Source organism: Eleutherodactylus coqui, chromosome 3, assembly GCF_035609145.1.
Source record: "Eleutherodactylus coqui strain aEleCoq1 chromosome 3, aEleCoq1.hap1, whole genome shotgun sequence".
NCBI lineage: Eukaryota > Metazoa > Chordata > Amphibia > Anura > Eleutherodactylidae > Eleutherodactylus > Eleutherodactylus coqui.
In genome coordinates this window covers 246,940,545-246,959,103 of record NC_089839.1, presented here as the reverse complement: position 1 = coordinate 246,959,103, position 18,559 = coordinate 246,940,545, and the positions used below count along the sequence as shown (strand labels likewise).

The 18,559-nt window shown below is 43.5% G+C and overlaps 1 protein-coding gene across 2 annotated transcripts in view; it reads left to right on the top strand.

Annotated features, from left to right (window-relative positions):
• Positions 1 to 18,559, top strand: part of VAV3 (vav guanine nucleotide exchange factor 3) — a 200,584-nt gene that overhangs the window by 123,589 nt on the left and 58,436 nt on the right. For both annotated transcript variants that reach the window (XM_066597225.1, XM_066597224.1), the window contains exons 11-14: positions 1,850 to 1,918; positions 6,895 to 6,981; positions 16,509 to 16,594; positions 16,924 to 17,056. In XM_066597225.1, coding sequence (XP_066453322.1) covers positions 1,850 to 1,918; positions 6,895 to 6,981; positions 16,509 to 16,594; positions 16,924 to 17,056 — 375 coding nt within the window. The remainder of the gene's footprint in view (positions 1 to 1,849; positions 1,919 to 6,894; positions 6,982 to 16,508; positions 16,595 to 16,923; positions 17,057 to 18,559) is intronic.

Genomic DNA, 18,559 nt, shown 5'->3' with positions numbered 1-18,559 from the left:
TCTGATGCATTAGTTTACAATGCATCGTTCAGATGGACATATTGCTGTGGCGTAAAAGCGCCCAATCGGCCAAGATAGCGCATAGGAGGGCATTTCAGCCAGGCGCTTTTACGTCTGCTAGGAAAGATAGGTCTTGAACTATCTTTCTGGCCGGAATACGGCGGCAGCTCCCATAAACTCCTGTGGGAGCCTATGGTAGCTGCTGGAGAAGGGAGGTGGGAGGGAGTTTAGCAGTGTGTATTCTAAACTCCCACCCATTTCTCTCCTTCTCTCTGCCCCTTGCTGGCTGTTTGCAATGGGAGGGGGTGGGGCAGAAGCTAGTTGCTATGCTCTCACTCGTCCTGGAACCTCCAATTGTTGGCTGGCGCACTTTCAAACATGAACTTTAAAAAAAAAATTTCAGTCTCTTAAGGGGACTTGAAGATGCGATCTATCGCTAGCATAGTACACTGCATTACTTTGGAAATACCGTTTACTATGCATATGACATCAGCCTATTAGACTCTGCAGAAGCTGAGTAACATGCCAGACATAGAGGCTTTTGTTAGGTCTATGGCTGCCATGACAACCTATTGGCACTTCGTATTCATATTGCAGGGTGTCAATGGATGACAAGGGGAGCCCCCTCCCCGTTAACCAGTGGCTTGCCACGATCACTATTGATGGGTTAAACGGTTGGGAACGGAGGTTTCTTCTTCCGTCCGTTTATAGCACCCTACTATATTTACGGCACTTGGTCACTCAAGGGTTAAGTTTAGAGATGAGTGAGCACGCTCGGTAAGGGCAGTTACTTGAGCGAGCCTCGCTCATCTTGAGTAACTGCCTTCTCCTACGAGCATGCTCGGGGGGGCAGCGGAGGGGAGCGGGGGGGGGGGGGGAGGAAGTGAGAGAGATCTCTCTCTCCTCCCTGCTGCTACCGCCCGCTGCTCACCCCCTCAGAGGAGAAGGCAGTTACTCGAGATGAGCAAAGCTCGCTTGAGTAACCGCCCTTACCGAGCGTGCACGCTCTTCTCTAGTTAAGATGATTCAAATTTTCAATGTTTCCATTTTTATGTAAATATTATATAGCAGCTTTGTTTAATATAGTTTGTGTTTCAATCCCTATTTTTAAGATGTTTTCTAGCTGGAAATGAGTGAGAAGATTTTACCTTATATCTAGGGACTTAAAATAACCCATTAATGTACCTGATTCCCCACCTCGCCATAGACTGTCATATGTCAACTACACACATCCGGAACACAGACCTTTTCTACAATGTAGTGGGTTAGGTGGATTGTATCAGGCAGTCCCACAGAGGATTGCATAGACTAGATTTACGTGTAGTAAATGATATTGCGCAGAATTTACTTAGACCGATATTTCATATGCTGATCTAAGTAAAGGCGGATCCAGAGCGAAGTCCCCCAAGTTACTGTTAGTTCTGTTTTTTCAATTTCTTTTCCCTCTGATGTTTTGTAAGGAGGCTCTGCCATTAAAATTATGTTATGTTGTTGCAGCACTTGGAGCATGTCTGGCCATTCCATGTGCTAGATTGAAATCTACGAGCTGGTGTAGAGTTCAGCTATAATTTGCACCAGTTTCTGATGAGCCTGTTAGACCACGCCCTCTTTTGTTAAACCCTGCCCACTTTTAGTAAAGGGGTAAGCAGGGCAAATAAGCACAAAAGTTGAAACTTTTTGAGCAAGTAGCACTAGTGCAAAAATTACTGACTTTTTTCCGTCAAAAAACTTGTATAAAAATATTTCGGAATTCGCCCCATTGTGTCTTTCTTACCATCACATGTAGTATATAGTGCACAGAAATATGTATTCCAGCTTTTAATATTTTCAGTCTTCCATTTTGTTTTAGGAATTGGTTAAACACACTACTGATGAACAAGAAAAAAACAACCTACGCTTGTCACTGGATGCCATGAAGGTAAGGGGGTTGGCATCGGCTACTATATGAGGGTATATATTTCCGAAGATGCTTTTTCACGTTTCTGCTCCAGCCCCTGATTGTTAAGGAAGTGTACAATGTATCTCTACATGTGTCCATTACTTAGTATGGCAATGAAGTTGAAACTATAGTATCATGGTAAAGAGACTTAGGGAGCAAAGTAATGAAATACGGGAGAGCGCCTCAGAATGTAGGTAGTTCAAGGCTCACCTGGTGTGGACACCTAGACCCAATAGGGTCTCCAGGTGCCTCACCTGTGGTACCCAGTCTGCTGTTCCTATGCTGGTGGCATCCACTGTATCACAGGAGGGCTGCACGGATTACGGGGGACCTCTCTAGGAGGATAACCTTCCGGCACATGGAATAAGGAAAGAAAACAATTAGTTATTGAAGGATCCTGCGCTGATAGGACAGTTATAAGAGGGTGTTCCAAGGTATTCAGTGGCTATCCCTAAGAGATAACCAACACTTCGGAGGAGGGGGATATGGTAACCACAGAAGCCCCCTCCTAGTGTAGACACTTGAGATAGATGAGGTCGTATTGCTGCAGTATTCCGACCAGCCAGTAGGTAGAGAAAAGTTTACCCTTATTGTTGACAGAAATGAGCAACGCGTTTCAGTGCATCCAAGTATCTTTCTCAAGCCATACATGTATAAATGCAGTAAACATTCAACAGTTTTTACCTTCTGTGTTCTGAAATGTCCGCTGCTCGCTCTGGAGGAGGGAGGGACGGGCCTGTGTGTGCGTCATTACGTAACGTCATCCTGTACATGTGCCGTCACGTGCAGTGTCACTTAATGACGTCATCGCGTTCATGCACTGCTACCTTCCCTGTGCATCACAAGTGGAACGCATAATGCGCTCCATCCCGAGGAGGGGGTGGTTGCATGGTGTTATCATATTTACGTCAGCACAGCTATGCTGCCCAATTCCATCCCTATAATGGAAATTGAGCACGCTATTATCGCTACACTAATCTTTTCTATTTTATAAGTACATTAACAGGGACTATTGTTTAAATGGGGATCTTGATAGTCATGCAAATATTTAAATATATACACACACATACATTATGTCAACATTATTAAAAATGTATATATAGTTGACGCACAGTATTAGAATACATAGTAGCACTAGGTATAGTTCACGGTTAAAAATTATATAGATTAAAAAAATCGTAAAAAATCGTAATTAAGAAGTTTTTTAATATTGACGTAATGTATGTGTGTATATATTTAAATATTTGCATGAATATCAAGCTCCCCAGTTAAACAATAGTCCCTGTTAATGTACCTATAAAATAGAAAAGATTCTATGTAGCGATAATAGCGTGCTCAATTTCCATTATAAGTACGGAATTGGGCAGCATAGCTGTGCTGACGTCAATATGACAACACCATGCAACCACCCCCTCCTCGGGATGGAGTGCATTATGCGTTCCACTTAAGATGGTAGCAGCACACGAACTCGATGACTTCATTAAGTGACATCATGTACGGGACGGCATCACGTAATGATGCACACACAGGCCCGCCCCTCCCTCCTCCGGAGCTACCAGAGGACATTTTAGAAGACAGAAGGTAAAAACTATTTACTGCATATACTCGAGTATAAGACAAGTTTTTCAGCACATTTTTTTTAATGCTGAAAAAGCCCCCCTCGACTTATACTTGGGTGAGGTAATCCCCCCCTTCACACCCCTAGCAATACTCACCTCCCTGCCGTCGTCTGTGTCCCCGGCGCGATGGTCTCTCCCCGCTGTCCTCTCCCTGTTTGGTTTTGAATTCCCCCCGCCATCAGCACTGTGTAAGTAAGCGCTGTGATTGGATCAAGCACCAACCAATCACAGCTGGCGCTCAATCATTCACAGCCATTCAGTGAGTGGCATCACTGAATAGCTGTGATTGGTTTATCAAGTGCTGGCTGTGATTGGCTGGCACTCGATCCAATCACAGCGCTTACTTGCTGACAGCGGGGAGAATTCTCAAACCGCTTGCCGCACCTCTGGAGAGACCATCACGCTGAGGACACAGACGCCAGCTGGGAGGTGAGTATTGTGGTTTTTTTTTTAACCTAGTATATACTCGAGTAAGGTGCTTGGATGCACCGAACCCCGTTGCCCACTTTTGTCAACAATAAAGGCAACATTACTCTACCTACTGGCTGGTCGGAATACTGCAGCAATACGACCCCAGCTATCTGAAGTGTCTACACTAGGAGGGGGCTTCTGTGGTTACCAAATACCCCTCCTCCCAAGTGTTGGTTATCTCTTAGGGATTGTCACTGAATTCCTTGGAACACCCTCTTATAGCTGTCCTATCAGCGCAGGATCCTTTTATAACTAATTGTTTTCTTTCCTTGGGTAACAAAGTGACACACACTAGTGGATGGTTTTCCTTGACAACATACCATTTTATTACAAGACCAACAGTTGATTACCTTGGCACATATCTTTCTGCCGATCTTACTATATAAAGTATTGTCTGCGAAAGCCCTCACTCAATGACTGACTGACTGACTGACTGACTTGTCACTAAGGCCCAATGTCCAAAGTCGGATTTGAATTGAGGAATCCGCGCTGACGTTCCACAATTCAAGCCGCCCATAGGGAAACATGGGTGTCCACATCTGAGTTAAAGCATGCAGATTTGATTTGCGGACCTTTGGATGCGGAAATCAAATCATAGTATGCTCCAATTCAATGTGGTTCCTGCGCGAATGGCTTCCATTGAAGTCAATGGAAGCCGTCCGTTATGTGGCCCGTCTGCAGCTGACTTTACAGATGGGCCGCGGATTCCGCGGGAAAGCAGGAGTTTGAAAATAAGATGTACTGCGCATGTGGGCCCGGTGCACCGGCCGGCACTTCCGTACACATCCACAGTACAGAAAAAAGAAGACCCAGACAGGTGAGCAGTGTCCTTGGCCGTGGGCAGGGTTGTATTCCGCTGCGGGCTCCCACATGCGGGATCCGACCCGTCCGTAGACATGAGGCCTAATTCTCTGACTTCCCAGTGTCTTACAATCTTGAAATTTGCAATGAACATTCTTTAGGTCCTAAATAGGAAAAGTAAAGCAGTCGCAACTGGATTATTCAATTCTAAGCGCAAAAACCTGCGATACATGAGTTGGTTCTTTTCTCAGAAACTATAAAGCCTAAAGAAATGATTTTTTTGCACACACACTACCTTCAGGTCATGGAAGTGTACCAAGCAGGCCTTTGAGAAATTAAAGAACCATGCAAAATGGTGAACATAGTTTATTGCTGGGTTCCTCTGAATTAACCACGACTTCATAAAATTTTCTGTGCGGACAACAAATAAACACCCGTACCAAATTAACTCGGGCAATACCAGGTATATCAGCTAGTTAAGATATGTTTGCTTCCAAAATTCGGTTCCGAGACCAGCTTAACCAAATGAAGCGCAATCCCAGTTTAAAGGGCTTTCGCTTGAGAGAAGCCAATGTGGTCTGAAACAAGGAAGTAAAGTCCTAGGGAAGGAGTCCATTCGGCACCAGTTGTATTCCTAGTGTAGTAGCTTACTAAAAGAAGGAGCTATCATTTGCACACTCCTGGACCGGAAACCATGTTTGGCAGAATTTTTTTGTCCTGTCAGCCACCTTTTTGAGAGAAAATGTGACACTTGCAGATGCATTTAACCCCTTAAGGACCAGGCTGTTTTGTACCTAAAGGACCAGATACTTTTTAGGGATTTTACCCATGTGGCGGTTTGACTGCCCTATTTTCTTTTCCTTCAGCTACCAGAATTATTTTTGCTGCATGTTTTTTCTGTGACATTTAGGGCTATTTTTAAAAATATCTTTTTCACCGAATTTTTCCCCCTGTTTTTTTTTTAGTTCTATTAGGGATAAAAAAACTAAAAAAAGTGAGCGCTGTGTACTAGAGAAAGGAGAAGACAGAAGGGGTTAAAAACCACTCCTCCCTTCTGCTTAGGGTTATCAACTGTGACTAACAGCTGACAACCCGACCTGCATCTGATTGATTGCAGAAGCAGGGGCTTTAATCCTTCGCCATTGCCGCGATTTGTTATGTTTTGTAGCCCAAGATTCCCTATGGAGCCTTCCTTTGTGTTACATTGCACGAAAACACGGATTTCATGCAGTGCAATGCAACTTTTACAGTCAAAAATCATACTGTGTCCCCTAAAATAACTCTTAGCTAAAAAAAAACCTCAATACCTTACCTAAGATGCCGTGTCCGGCTCTGCCACAGGTCTCCTCTGCAGACTTGCTTGTAGTTTTCACCCAGCTCTTCCCGGTCAGATGTTCAAAATCCCCGCCTCCAGGAAGTGCTGGCTCTGATTGGCTGAGCCACAGTGCTCGAGAGCCAATCACAGCCAGGACTCCATGAACCAGTCACAGCTATTCAATGCGATGACTGTGATTGGTTCATCGAGTGCTGCTCGATACACTATGAATAGGTCTGGAGTGTATATCAGGAGAATTTTCCAATGTATATACTGGATGTACTTCACAACTGTGGTATGAACGTTGCCTTAATGTTATTTTTGTGTAAAAAGATACCCAGAAACTATAATTTTAAGTTCAGATTTTTACTTTTAGTTTCTGGACGGCACAATCCAGATTTTTTGTCCAAGACCCTTCCACATTATCAGAATATTATTGTGTGGATTCCTGGTAGTCTGGAGGTATCACACAGTCCTATGGCTCCTGAAATATGCATTAAATAAAGTTAACATTTTTGCTTTTATGGTATTATGTAAAGTTTCCCTTATTTAATGCTAACACCTACATTATTAATAGTAAACCCTTTTAAGAGGATACAAACTAGGTGATCACTAATAGAATGGACCTAATACATGACATTATAATTACTTTGTCGTAATTGGTAAAGAATGAACTTGTTAACATTGGAGCTTCAGTAGCAGCACATGAATTCATATTACGAGTAAGAACGTGTCTCCTTCCTCCACAGGATTTAGCTCAGTACGTAAATGAGGTTAAAAGAGATACAGAGACTATTCGGGAAATCGAGCAATATCAACACTGCATTGAGAACCTGGTGAGTATTTGCTGTGTACCGAATATTGTAAGGAAGTCTGGGCACATTAGGGGAAGAACAATGGTAACATAGTATGCTAGACTGAGAAAAGACAAATGTCCATCCAGTTCAACCTGTTTCCACCCCCCCTTCCATGTTGATCCAGAGGAAGGCAAAATTTCCCCATTGAGGTAGAAGACAATTTACCCCATTTGGGGGAAAAAAATTCCTTCCTGGCTCCATAATGGCAATCAGGATGATCCCTAAATCAACATTCTCAAAGATCAGCATTCGGAAGATACTCGGATCAACAAGCCTTCTGACTATTTAATGTCTATATCCTGTAATATCATAGTATTTTAAAAAGACATCTAGTCCCTCTTAAACACCTCTATGGATTTTGCCATCACCACGTACTCAGGCGGAGAGTTCCACAGTCTCACTGCTCTTACAGTAAAGAACTCTCGTCTGTGTTGGTGATGAAACCTGCTTTTTTTCTAGACGTAGCGGATGCCCCCTTGTTACCGTCATAGTCCTGGGTATAAACAGATCATGGGAGAGATCCTTGTATTGTCCCCTAATGTATTTATACATAGTTATTTGATCACTGCTTAGCCGTCTTTTTTCCAGGGTAAATAATCCCAATTTGGATAGCCCCTCTGGGTATTCCAGTCCTCTCACACCGTTTATTAATTTAGTTGCTCTTCTTTGAAGCCCCTCAAGCTCTGTAATGTATTTCCTGAGCACTGGTGACCAGAACTGTACACAGTATTCCATGTGGGGCCTGACAAGTGCCTTATATAGTGGGAGAATCATGTTCTCATCCTTCGCCCCTATATCTCTTTTAATGCACCCCAAGACTTTATTTGTCTTTGCAGCAGCTGACTGGCATTGGTTACTCCAGTTAAGTCTACAATCCACTAGTACCCCCAGGTCTTTTTCCATCTCACTTTTCCCTAGCAGTACCCCATTTAGTGTATATAGGGGTGTATATAGTATATATAGTCTATAGGATCTTTCACACGAGCGTATATCGGCCGCGTTTTCACATCCTGACTATATACGCTCCCCATCTGATGGTTCTGGAAAACTGGAGAACGTGTCTGCCAAACTCCCTCCCCCTTCCCTCCTCCCCTCTGCCCTTTGTCGGCAATGGGATGGGGCGGGACAGGGTGGGAGCTAGTGTGCTAAGCTCCCACCCCCTTGTCAGCTGCCCGCAATGGGTGGGGGCGGGAGCTTCGCACACTACCTCCCACTGCAGACAGCCAGATAGGGGCGGAGTTTAGCACACTAGCTCCCGCCCCCTTGCTGATAGTCGGAGAGGGGGCAGAAAGGCGGAGGCTGTTCAGCAGAGCTAAACTGTCTCCCCCCGCCTGATGGTATTCTGGGTGCAGCATATAATCGCTGCACTTGGACGTCTGAATGGGTGATAAAATGGGAGTTTTTGCGCCCGTTTACGCGATTTTCAGCCACGCTGTGGCCATGATACAGCCAACTAAAAATCCTAACATCCGTATAAAAGAGCCCTAAGGTCCGTGCTGCGTGAACAGATAGGACCTGACCTATCTTTGGAGCGTGATGCACAGGCGTTTCCATAGACTTCTATGGGAGTCGGATAAAATGCACCACACAGCTCCCGATCGTGTGCACGGGCAATTTCACCGCTAATTAAGCTCAATACTTGATAGCTGGAAATTGGGCGTTCACGCTATTTTTCAAGCAATTGGCCGCTATTTTTGGACACACCTATTCTGCGTGTAAACGACACCGTGTGAAAGAGCCCTCAACCTCATCCACTGAGCTGCTACTGTAAATGCACACAAAATCCACAGCCACATAGCATTCGGGTACAGCCATAGGTCGGATTCACACGAGCGCATACGTATTTGCGTGAGGATGAACACAGTGTTTTTTTCGGAACAAGCATTGCGTTTTATGTGCGCACATTGGTGTATTTCACTGTACTTTTTGCGGGTGCAACTCCTGCGCAATTGTACGTGCAAAAAACAATACAAACTGATGCGCCCAACCATAAGTAGTCTAACGAGTTCAAGATGTGAACAAACCCATTGAAATCAATGGCTTCTACTCTGAGTATTGCGCACGCCAATTTTGAAGCCAACAGAGGGGCATAAGTTCTGCGTATTTTCTGCAGTGTAATTGCATGTAAAACATTGCAGCATTTCTAGTACAAGCCATATGAACGTGATTTTAACTGGATTTTGTGCAGATTTCCCCCCTCTGACAGTCCACAGCAGATCCGCTTTGTGCATGCAGGCTTTTATACTATGTAGGGTTGTGTAAAGGAATTATTGTTTCCCCTGGAGTTAACAGAACTTTCTATTATCGATCCCTTCTTGGGTTATAACAATAGGGATCACCATGAATCAATACATGATACTGAATATCCTGAGATGATATGATAATCTGTATTCCCTACACCTAGCCCACTGCACATAGGACCTATAGACCTCCTAAAGCCATGTGCATGGAGGTGCATGTATGGTATATGGAGCTAGAAGCCTCCTTGGGATGCTATATTCTCCACTAGATGCTCCTATGGCAGAACACCGGCCTAATACAGCGTACGATAGTTATTTTTCTCACTGTTACTACTGTGGCCCCTATGGGGGTCACTATTAGTACCCATCCGCATGGGAGAAAGCACATTTCAGCCATGCAAATACGCTGTGTATTTGCGCGGCCACAATTTGCGTATGCATGTGTATTTACTTGCTCCTGCATGTTTTTTATGTGTGCAAATACACTGCGTCTTTGTAAATGCAAAAAAATGTGCAGACAGGCCCATTAAGATGGTGCACAAATACGCAGGCCTCTTACACATTGAGGGCTTATTCAGACGACCGTATTTATGCAGGTTTTTCAGTGCGTATTTGCGCTCGCCCATTCACTTCAATGCCATATTGCTGTGCGTAACATGCGCCAAAATGGGTCATGTTGCGTTTTTTTCACGCAATTACACATGTTGAAAAAAGAAAACGTTTCTGTGAACGAACCCATTGAAATAGTTACAATGCATATTACAAGCACAAAAATTGCGCCTGCAATTACAGGCGCAGCTCCCATTGATTTCAACCCCGGTGTATTTTGGCAGGTGCTGACTGGATGCAGATCAAAGCCACCAGCACAGTTGTATATTTGGGGCTGTCTGTCTTAAAGGAGTTGTCCAGTTGTAAATTACTGATGGCCTATCTTAAAGATAGACCATCAATGGTAGATCAGTAGGTGTCTACCTCCTGGAAACCAACAATTAAGTTTTTGCCGGGTCAATGTACTTGTAAACTTAGCTGATTTCTTCAGGAATAGAAAGGGAATGTTGCCTGCAATACCAAGCCTGACCACTACCGTGAGAACAGAGCTGTCTCTTTCTTGCAGAAATCGAGTTAGCTCATGTTCACAATGCCCTGGTGAACCGCTGATCTGTGGGGATGCCAGGCAGCAGATCCCCGCCAGTCTACTATTGATGGCCCATCTTAATCTAGACCAGCTGAAAACCGCTTTAATGGTCCACGTGAAAAAAACTCATAGCATCTTCTATCCCTGTCCATTTCAGGTACTAGATATAGGACTTGCCAGTGCGTGCCAATGTGTAGGGCCTGTGTATATTCGGTAACAATGGCATGGGTGTCCGTCTGCTGTCCCATGTGGGTTGTACACAAGTCTCTCGGGTGCAATTAGCATTATGGCAAGTGCGATCACTGTAACAACTCTTAAATAATGGCCCACTGTCATTATTGTGTTGGGTCGCGGTCCTGTTATGTGTTCTTGGCCTCCATGGCAGATTATTCTGGGAGATACCGAAGGGAGAGGCATGATCTTAATCCTATGGTTGTTTGCATTTTGAAAGCATATTGGAGGTCTCAGGGAAGCTGCATGTAAATTGAGACATCATCTCCTCCCAGAGCTGCAGGATAGAATTGCTGTCTCGGGAAAGAAAACTTTTCTTCTATTAACTAAGAGATGTAAAGATGTCACCGCCATAAATATGTCCTGCATCTCACTAGTGGAGATTAGATTGTGAGCAGTACCGGCTGATAATAGCTTATTCCAGGAGGGTTATACTATAGCATGGATCCGCTTTCCAATACAATCACGGTAAATGCATACAGTATAAAGTGGCAGTGAGATTTACTACTTTAGTTAAAGGGGTATTCCCAATTTATAAAATGATTGCATATTGCTAGGCATATGCCACTTTATCATTGTATTAGTATGACATCCTGGATCTTCAGTGATTCTGAGAGTGCCAATCTAGTGCCAAGTCCCCATCGTTGACTTTTTTTCTGCCAGCAGCACCCAGTGATTGGTGTGAGTTAGTTTGCTGCCCAGCTAGCTGGCTGAATATGCCGCTTGGCACAGAACCCTTAGGGTATGCCCACGTATTTTCCATGAGGACCTTCCACATAGAGAATCTGCGGCAGGTACAGTAGCAGCAAAGTGAAGGAGATTTTAAAAATCTTGTTTGAGCACTGCTGAGTAATCCACTGTGGAAATGGACATGTGGTGCAGAATTGAAACCCGCAGCAAGTCCATTATAGCAGCGGATTTTCACAAAACGTGTTAAAATCTGCACCAAATGGTTCTGTTTTTGATGCGGATTTTGCGCTGTGGAATGACCTCTGTTCACATTCCACAGCAAAGGTTATGTTCACACAAGGTGGGTTTGCCATGGATTTACAGTAGCAGTAAAGTCAATGAGATTCTCGAAACATCGTTCATACACTGCCAAAAAAATACGTTCACAGTATGTGCGGAAATTGACCTGCGGAGTGGCTTGTGGGTCTGCAGCATATCCGTTTAGAGCAAATTTGCTGTATGATTCTGCCATGGACTTCAATAGAGAGGCCCAAATCCGCACCAAATCCTCAACAGTAGCCGCAAATTTGTTAAAGCACATTTGACCCATGTGGAATATCCACGGCAAATCCCCACCTTTATAAAGGGATGCAGCACTACCGCAGTGCTGTGACCCCTTCATTCTCAGAATCAATGGGGGTCCTAGAGGTTGATATCACATTATAAGATGAAGAAACCCCCAGCAATGACATGCAGCAAGAAGACCTCTCTTGTCCTAACTCTGCTATGCGTTACTCTATTATACAGGTTGCTTCTGCTCAGATTCAGTAGGAACTACGACTTCCTGTTTGGATGACCAATACTTTAATCCTTTCCAATCCAATTTGTATCCTGGTTTTCCTAGGTGGCTTACTCTTTTTTTTTTCCTGCTGTTATACAACAGCGCTATCTGCTGGCTAAAGCCAGTACTACATGAGGTGACATGTTGGATAGGCTCCGACAGCAGAGAGGCTGGCAATATACAGTAAGAGAACCCCGACGGATGTCTTCCAACATCAGAGCTGTACAGCCTTAAACCATAATGTCTTTTGACATCAGACAGTGGATTGGAATGGGTTAATACATAAAGGAGCATTTTCAGAACTTTCATTAGGAAGTTGTTTTTGCAGCAGAAAAGATTCCCCCCTCCTTTCCAAAGCGGTCGTCCCATATGGATGATCTGTCTCAGGGCATATGGATATCATAGAAGGATGGGCGTCTGCTTAAAACCAACTGTACAAACCAAAATGAACTGCTGCCACCCTGATAAACTTGCTGCAACCATGTATTACATTCTGAGGAGTTTTCTTAGGAATTGCACTTTAAGTTGTCCAGCTTTAAAGTCTAAAAAGAAAACCGTAAGGTAAAGAGGAAAGGCAGAGAGTAAAGAGAAGTTGTAGTATTTGTGCACTTAGAGGGAGACTTGGGCAGGAAATTGGAACACAACTGGTAGAAATTGAAAGTGTTACACCAAGAAGGAATTGATGGAATTTCATGAAACCTGTAGCTATGTACAGAGTCCTATCCAGAATACATGATAGCACATGGGAATGTAGCAAACAAAGTACATTACTGCTCGGTACAGGTCTCAGTAAGACGTGTGCCCACCGTGAGCACTTATACACTCTTGGATCCTTGCAGGCATTGAATCAGTAAATGTTTGGATATCTTGTTGGGATATGTCCCTCTATGCCTGCATGACTTGTGCAGTTAGTTGTACAGTTTGTGGTGGGTGGCCATGTGACATAATGCATCTACCTATGCCATCCCAGATGTGCTCAATTGGGGATAAATGTAGGCATCCCACAAGCCAATGTTGCAGCGCATGTCTTGTGATGGCTACAGTATTTGGACGGGCATTAGCCGGTTGGAGGATACCATTTTGGATGGTGGTCATGAAGGGCATGACAACAGTGTGTACCACTCTGTCCACATACTGGCGGGCTGTCATCATGCCTTCAACCACCACCAACTCAGTCCTGCTGTCATAACTCATTGCCCCCCAAACCAAGACTATAGGGGTTGGACTTGTGTGGCGCTCTGAAATTACAACGCGGTGGATCTTTTCTCCAAAGTGCCCTATGGATACATTGATAATTATCACTTTGCCCCATACCGAATCGGAATTTATCACTAAACACAACTGTTCTTCATTCATGTGCCTAGTTGCTCTAGCAGTACACCAGGTTAGTCGTTGCTGGCAGTGAAAGCGGGTTAACAGAACATGCTGCATGGGGGTCCGAGAGTACAACCCAGCATCAAGCAATCTGTTGACAGTTGTTCACGGGGGGACTCTGACTCCAACCAATGCCCAGATCTGTGCTGCAGTCACCCAACTATCGGCAACTGCTATCTGCACAAATTGGCATGTGGCATTGTCCTTCTGCGTGGGTCCCGGTCTGCGAGCACTACAGCCTATCAGTGTCCACTAAGTAATCACTGTCTGTACTGATATTTTACTATGGCCAGTCCTTCAGTAGATTTCATGATAGATACGACGCCCCCATTTCGAACATGTCAATTATCCCACCTCTCAAAGTCAGACATTTGGGTATACGGCATAGCAGACAATCTATGGACAAAAAAAGGATATTCTTACATAACGCACTTCATGACTTATAAACTAAAACACTGTAGCATTTTGCATAACAAAGGGTGCCATAATTTGCATACTAATACATGTACTCCATTCAATTTTTAATTATTCAGTACCTTTCATATGGAAAGACTTTGATCGAAGTTTCATACATTTTCTGCAACTTTGTCTCGGTGTAACACTTCCAATTTTCACCTGTGTAGAAAGGCTTTAAAAGAGGTTTTCAGCATAAACGTGTTTATACCATCCAATTCAGTAAAGGTGGGACCAGTGAGGGTCTTTCCATTGGGACTTTGAGAACGTGGGGGTCTTATGCATATTTCATTGATAGTTAGAAATGCAAACACTCGAGACTGGTGGAGGTTTCAGGAGTCAGACCCTCCATAACCCCGGAACCTTTTGCCTCACTTCCCATTGTGAGCCATCAAATAATTCTTAGCAAGGAAAGTTGATGAAACCAACACAATCTCTCATTGCAGAAGGTTGGTTGTGCTTTAATTTTCTGATTGCAGAATTAGCGCTTCAATCTCTCTGGTGGTTGATTGTTACAATGATGACTTGTACTAATGTCTTGGTCATTGTTCGGTCTGTGCATGCTGTCACATTCAGATTCTCTCTGATCAATTGGTTAGCCCATGTAAAAAGACCCGTAAGGGGGAACAAAGTCTTTTGTATAGCAGGGGCCCCTATGCCGCAGTAAGATAAATATGAGTTTTGTTCAAATGAGCTTATTCTATGACACACGGTAAACCAGAAAGGGGCTCCATTTCCTTATGATAAAGTCCTGACTGCTGTACAATTTTATATAAGACAGACAAAGCATACCTTCATTTAATTAATGACCCAGGGTAGTATATATTAAACATGGCTTGTATACAGGTTACTCGTTGTAACTGATTTATCACAAGTGGATGTACAGTAAAGCTACACATGAATGTTATACAACAGCCGTAAGATGCAGCAAAGTTATTCACTTTTACCTCATTTGCATAAAACAATGAATTTAATTGACAAATCTTAAAAGGAATGACATTGAGATTCCAGCTAATGTTTGAAACGTTAATACTTGAAAATACTGCAGGTTTTTTTGCAGTCTTTAGATTTCATATGTGCTGTTCTCTGTTTATTCTGATTTGAAGTGTAATATCATGAAGCACCACTAGAGGGCAGGAGGAGATAATACATTGCTGTAGCTATATTTTCTTACTAGAAGGTAACAGTTGCAGAAAAGTTTCGGTAGTGCGCTGTACTGTTTTACTCTATCTATAACTCTACATTAGAGAGTATTGAGCCAGTATTACTTTGATTGCTTTACATAAAGATGTTTTATAAGTTTGGTATTTTTCACCTGAATTACTAATAAATAATTAGTAATTATTGTTTAAATTAAATATAGAATGTATAAAAGGTTAGTCATTTACACCCCATAAACTACATGATGTGATTTACTTTAATCACAGTTACAGCAATTGAGCAGTGACCTATTTTATTCTGCATGGAGCTTGATGGCAGGATACAGGTATACTGGCTGGGTAGTAGGGCTGTTGGTTACTTTCACATGGCCATGAATTGTGCAAAAATTCCCAATTGCAAACGTCTTTGGGAAGCATTCGAACCCCGTCCATGTGCTGTTTGATTTTCACAGAGCCCCATTCAGTGCGTGCCCTACTATTGTCTGTAAAAATGGACAAGAATAGGACATGCAACTATTTTTATTTCCTTGTAGTAGGCTTTTATGGGTCCATGTGCTGTCCGAATAGTACACAGACAGCACATGAACCCAAAATATGCCCATGAATGGGCCCTTTGGCTTTGCCTCTGCATAATAGGCACATACCTATAGCGGACATGGGGGCCTTTGTTGTGCCACCAGCTGCACTGCTAACCCATTGACACTCCCCAATCTTGAAGTTCAATGGACTCACTGGCGTAACTCTAGGGGATGCGGTTGCACAGGAGCCCTAGGGGGCCCACAAGGCCTCTCTTCGCCATATAAGAGCCCAGTACTATGAATAAATCATTATAGTTGGCGACCCTGTTACAGATTTTGCATTGGGGCCCAGGCTCTTCAAGTTACACCTCAGCATTAAGGGGTTAAGAGAAGTTGGGGGGCCCGAAGATTAAACTTTTGCACCGGGGCCCATAAGGTTTAAAGTATGCCCCTGTATGGACTCCTAAGATGCCGAGATCACTACTGAATGTGGCATTTAAGGAATTAGCCAGCATCAGAGGCCTTTTCACCAGAATGTACAATTACATCCCTTTGCGGTTAGGAGAGTACAACTATCATGTCAAAGTATGTCCAAATGAAGGAAAGTGTTACAAGGAATGAGTTACCTATCTACATCTAAGTTATGGTGCTGTAGGGAAGATGACCGGGATCCGGGTGAACTGTTTATACTCGCGGGACTCACATGGAATGGATGTAATGTAGATAAACCTAGGGCATTATATGAATCACAACCCAGCCTCTCATGAGTAATAAATCCATTAAAGTGGGACATACTTTAGTGACATATATGTATATTTCTATTCCATTAATTATTAATCTCTATAAAAGCGCTATTATAAATGCCACTTGTCTTCTTGTATCTAGAATCAGCCCTTGGTGTTATTTGGGAGGCCGAAGGTGGATGGCGAGATCAAGTTTAGTACACTGGACAAACGCACGCGGCAAGACCGGTAAGGAGATTGTCTGCACGTGGGTCCAATTCATCAGCCCACCAATCTGTGACACGCTTATCTGCTTAGAAGGTTATTTGATGTGAGGAGCGTTCTGAACTATTGACCATTACACCCTCCTGAATAATGGCCAAGTGTAACGACAATGACAGGTTTACCCGGTGAGCCCCCTGAAGGCTCTATATTTATGGAGCTGGAGAGCTCGTCACACATGGGGGCAAAGGGACCTGGTGGGTCACCTCCAGCAAGGACCCAAGTGATTACATTAAATCAATTTAATTTTCCAAGCATCTGATAATGCTGACTGTACATTGTCTGTCCTTTCCTAGGTATATATTTCTGTTCGATCAGGCTGTCATTGTATGCAAAAGAAGAGGGGACAATTATGAAATGAAGGAAGTGATAGATCTCCAAAAATACAAAATAACGAATAATCCAACGAATGACAAGGAGAATAAAAAGGTAAAATGGAAAGATACTGTCAGAAAGTGTGGAATGGAAAGCGGAATGGGGGGATTGCTCAATAGTGTGAATGAAAGGAAATATTTGAAAGGGCGTGAAAGTAAGAAGCGGGCAAGTTAGAGAAGAACTCTGGAATACCAAATGCCTTTGTCTAAAAGGATGTCTTTTCTTGTGTTGGATATGGTAACCTCAACTAAGCCTGGAAGAATCCTAAAAACAGGCTGGTGTTGATGGAAAATTGCTAATTCCCAATTATTATAATCTATAACACTGGACTTCTTCATTGGTGTATTTTAATAACTTGAACTTTCATTCTTCGCGTAACTTTTTTTGTATGGGTGATACTGTGAGCTTTACAGATCAATGAGTAATCAAGACGGATTTGGTTTGCTAGTGTAACGTTAGGGCTAAAGGGTGACTTTGGTAGCGACACACATTGCACGGCTAAAGGTAGTGCCAATCTGCCTGCATCACAACTCATGCATGTGGTCACAATGCGAGTTGCAAGTTGCTGTGACTGACTACTAGTCACAAGAAATCCGGCATGTTTCGATCTCTTACGACTACTGGGTTGCAGAAACTTGCAAGTCGCACTGTGGCTACATTCACTTACATGACTTGCAGTTAGAGATGAGCGAGTATACTCGCTAAGGCAAACTACTCGAGCGAGTAGTGCCTTATTCAAGTACCTGCCCGCTCGTCTGTAGTCAGGTGAGTTGCGGGAGTGAGCGGGGGGGGGGGGGAGAGAGTGAGAGAGAGATCTCCCCTCCGTTCCTCCCCGCTGTCCTCCGCCGCTCCCCGCCCCCCACCGGCACCCGAATCTTTAGAGACGAGCGGGCAGGTACTCGAATAAGGCACTACTCGCTCGAGTAGTTTGCCTTAGCGAGTATGCTCGCTCATCTCTACTTGCAATGCAGGTAGGGCAGTACTGCAGTCTTTGGCCTCGTGACGTGTGTTGCCTCGTAGCCTTGGCCTAAAGGGGATCCTTTATACATTAAATCTTACCATGATATACGTCACTTCCTTATTTCTGATTTTCTTACATATGTTTCAGATGGCATCCATACTGTCTCCTTCATCTATGGCTTTTGAAACAATGGGAAAAATGTACTCCCCTATGTATGCCAATTTTCAGTTAAAAAACAAGTCTCCATTTTTGGCGCACACTACTTTTATATAAAAATTTGAAACCCTTTTACTGTTTTGTGCTTCTTTCACCACTTTTTAGAAGTGACAAGAAAAGTGTTCAGAGTTTAGTGGAAACTGCCTTCATAGACTGACAGACTTACAAGGCATTTGAAATGCCAGTCTTAGTAAATTTTCCCCAATATGTTTAGAGAAAAAGGTGATCAGTAGTGATCAATGAACTTTTTAAAAAAGTTCTGCTGGAAGTTCGGCAAAACCCCTAAAACCGGTGCGCAACCCTGTTTAAAAGCCACAAAAGCCCTGCAAAACACTCTGAAAGGGTTATACAAGACTTTTACGGCTCTCAGGGTGCATTCA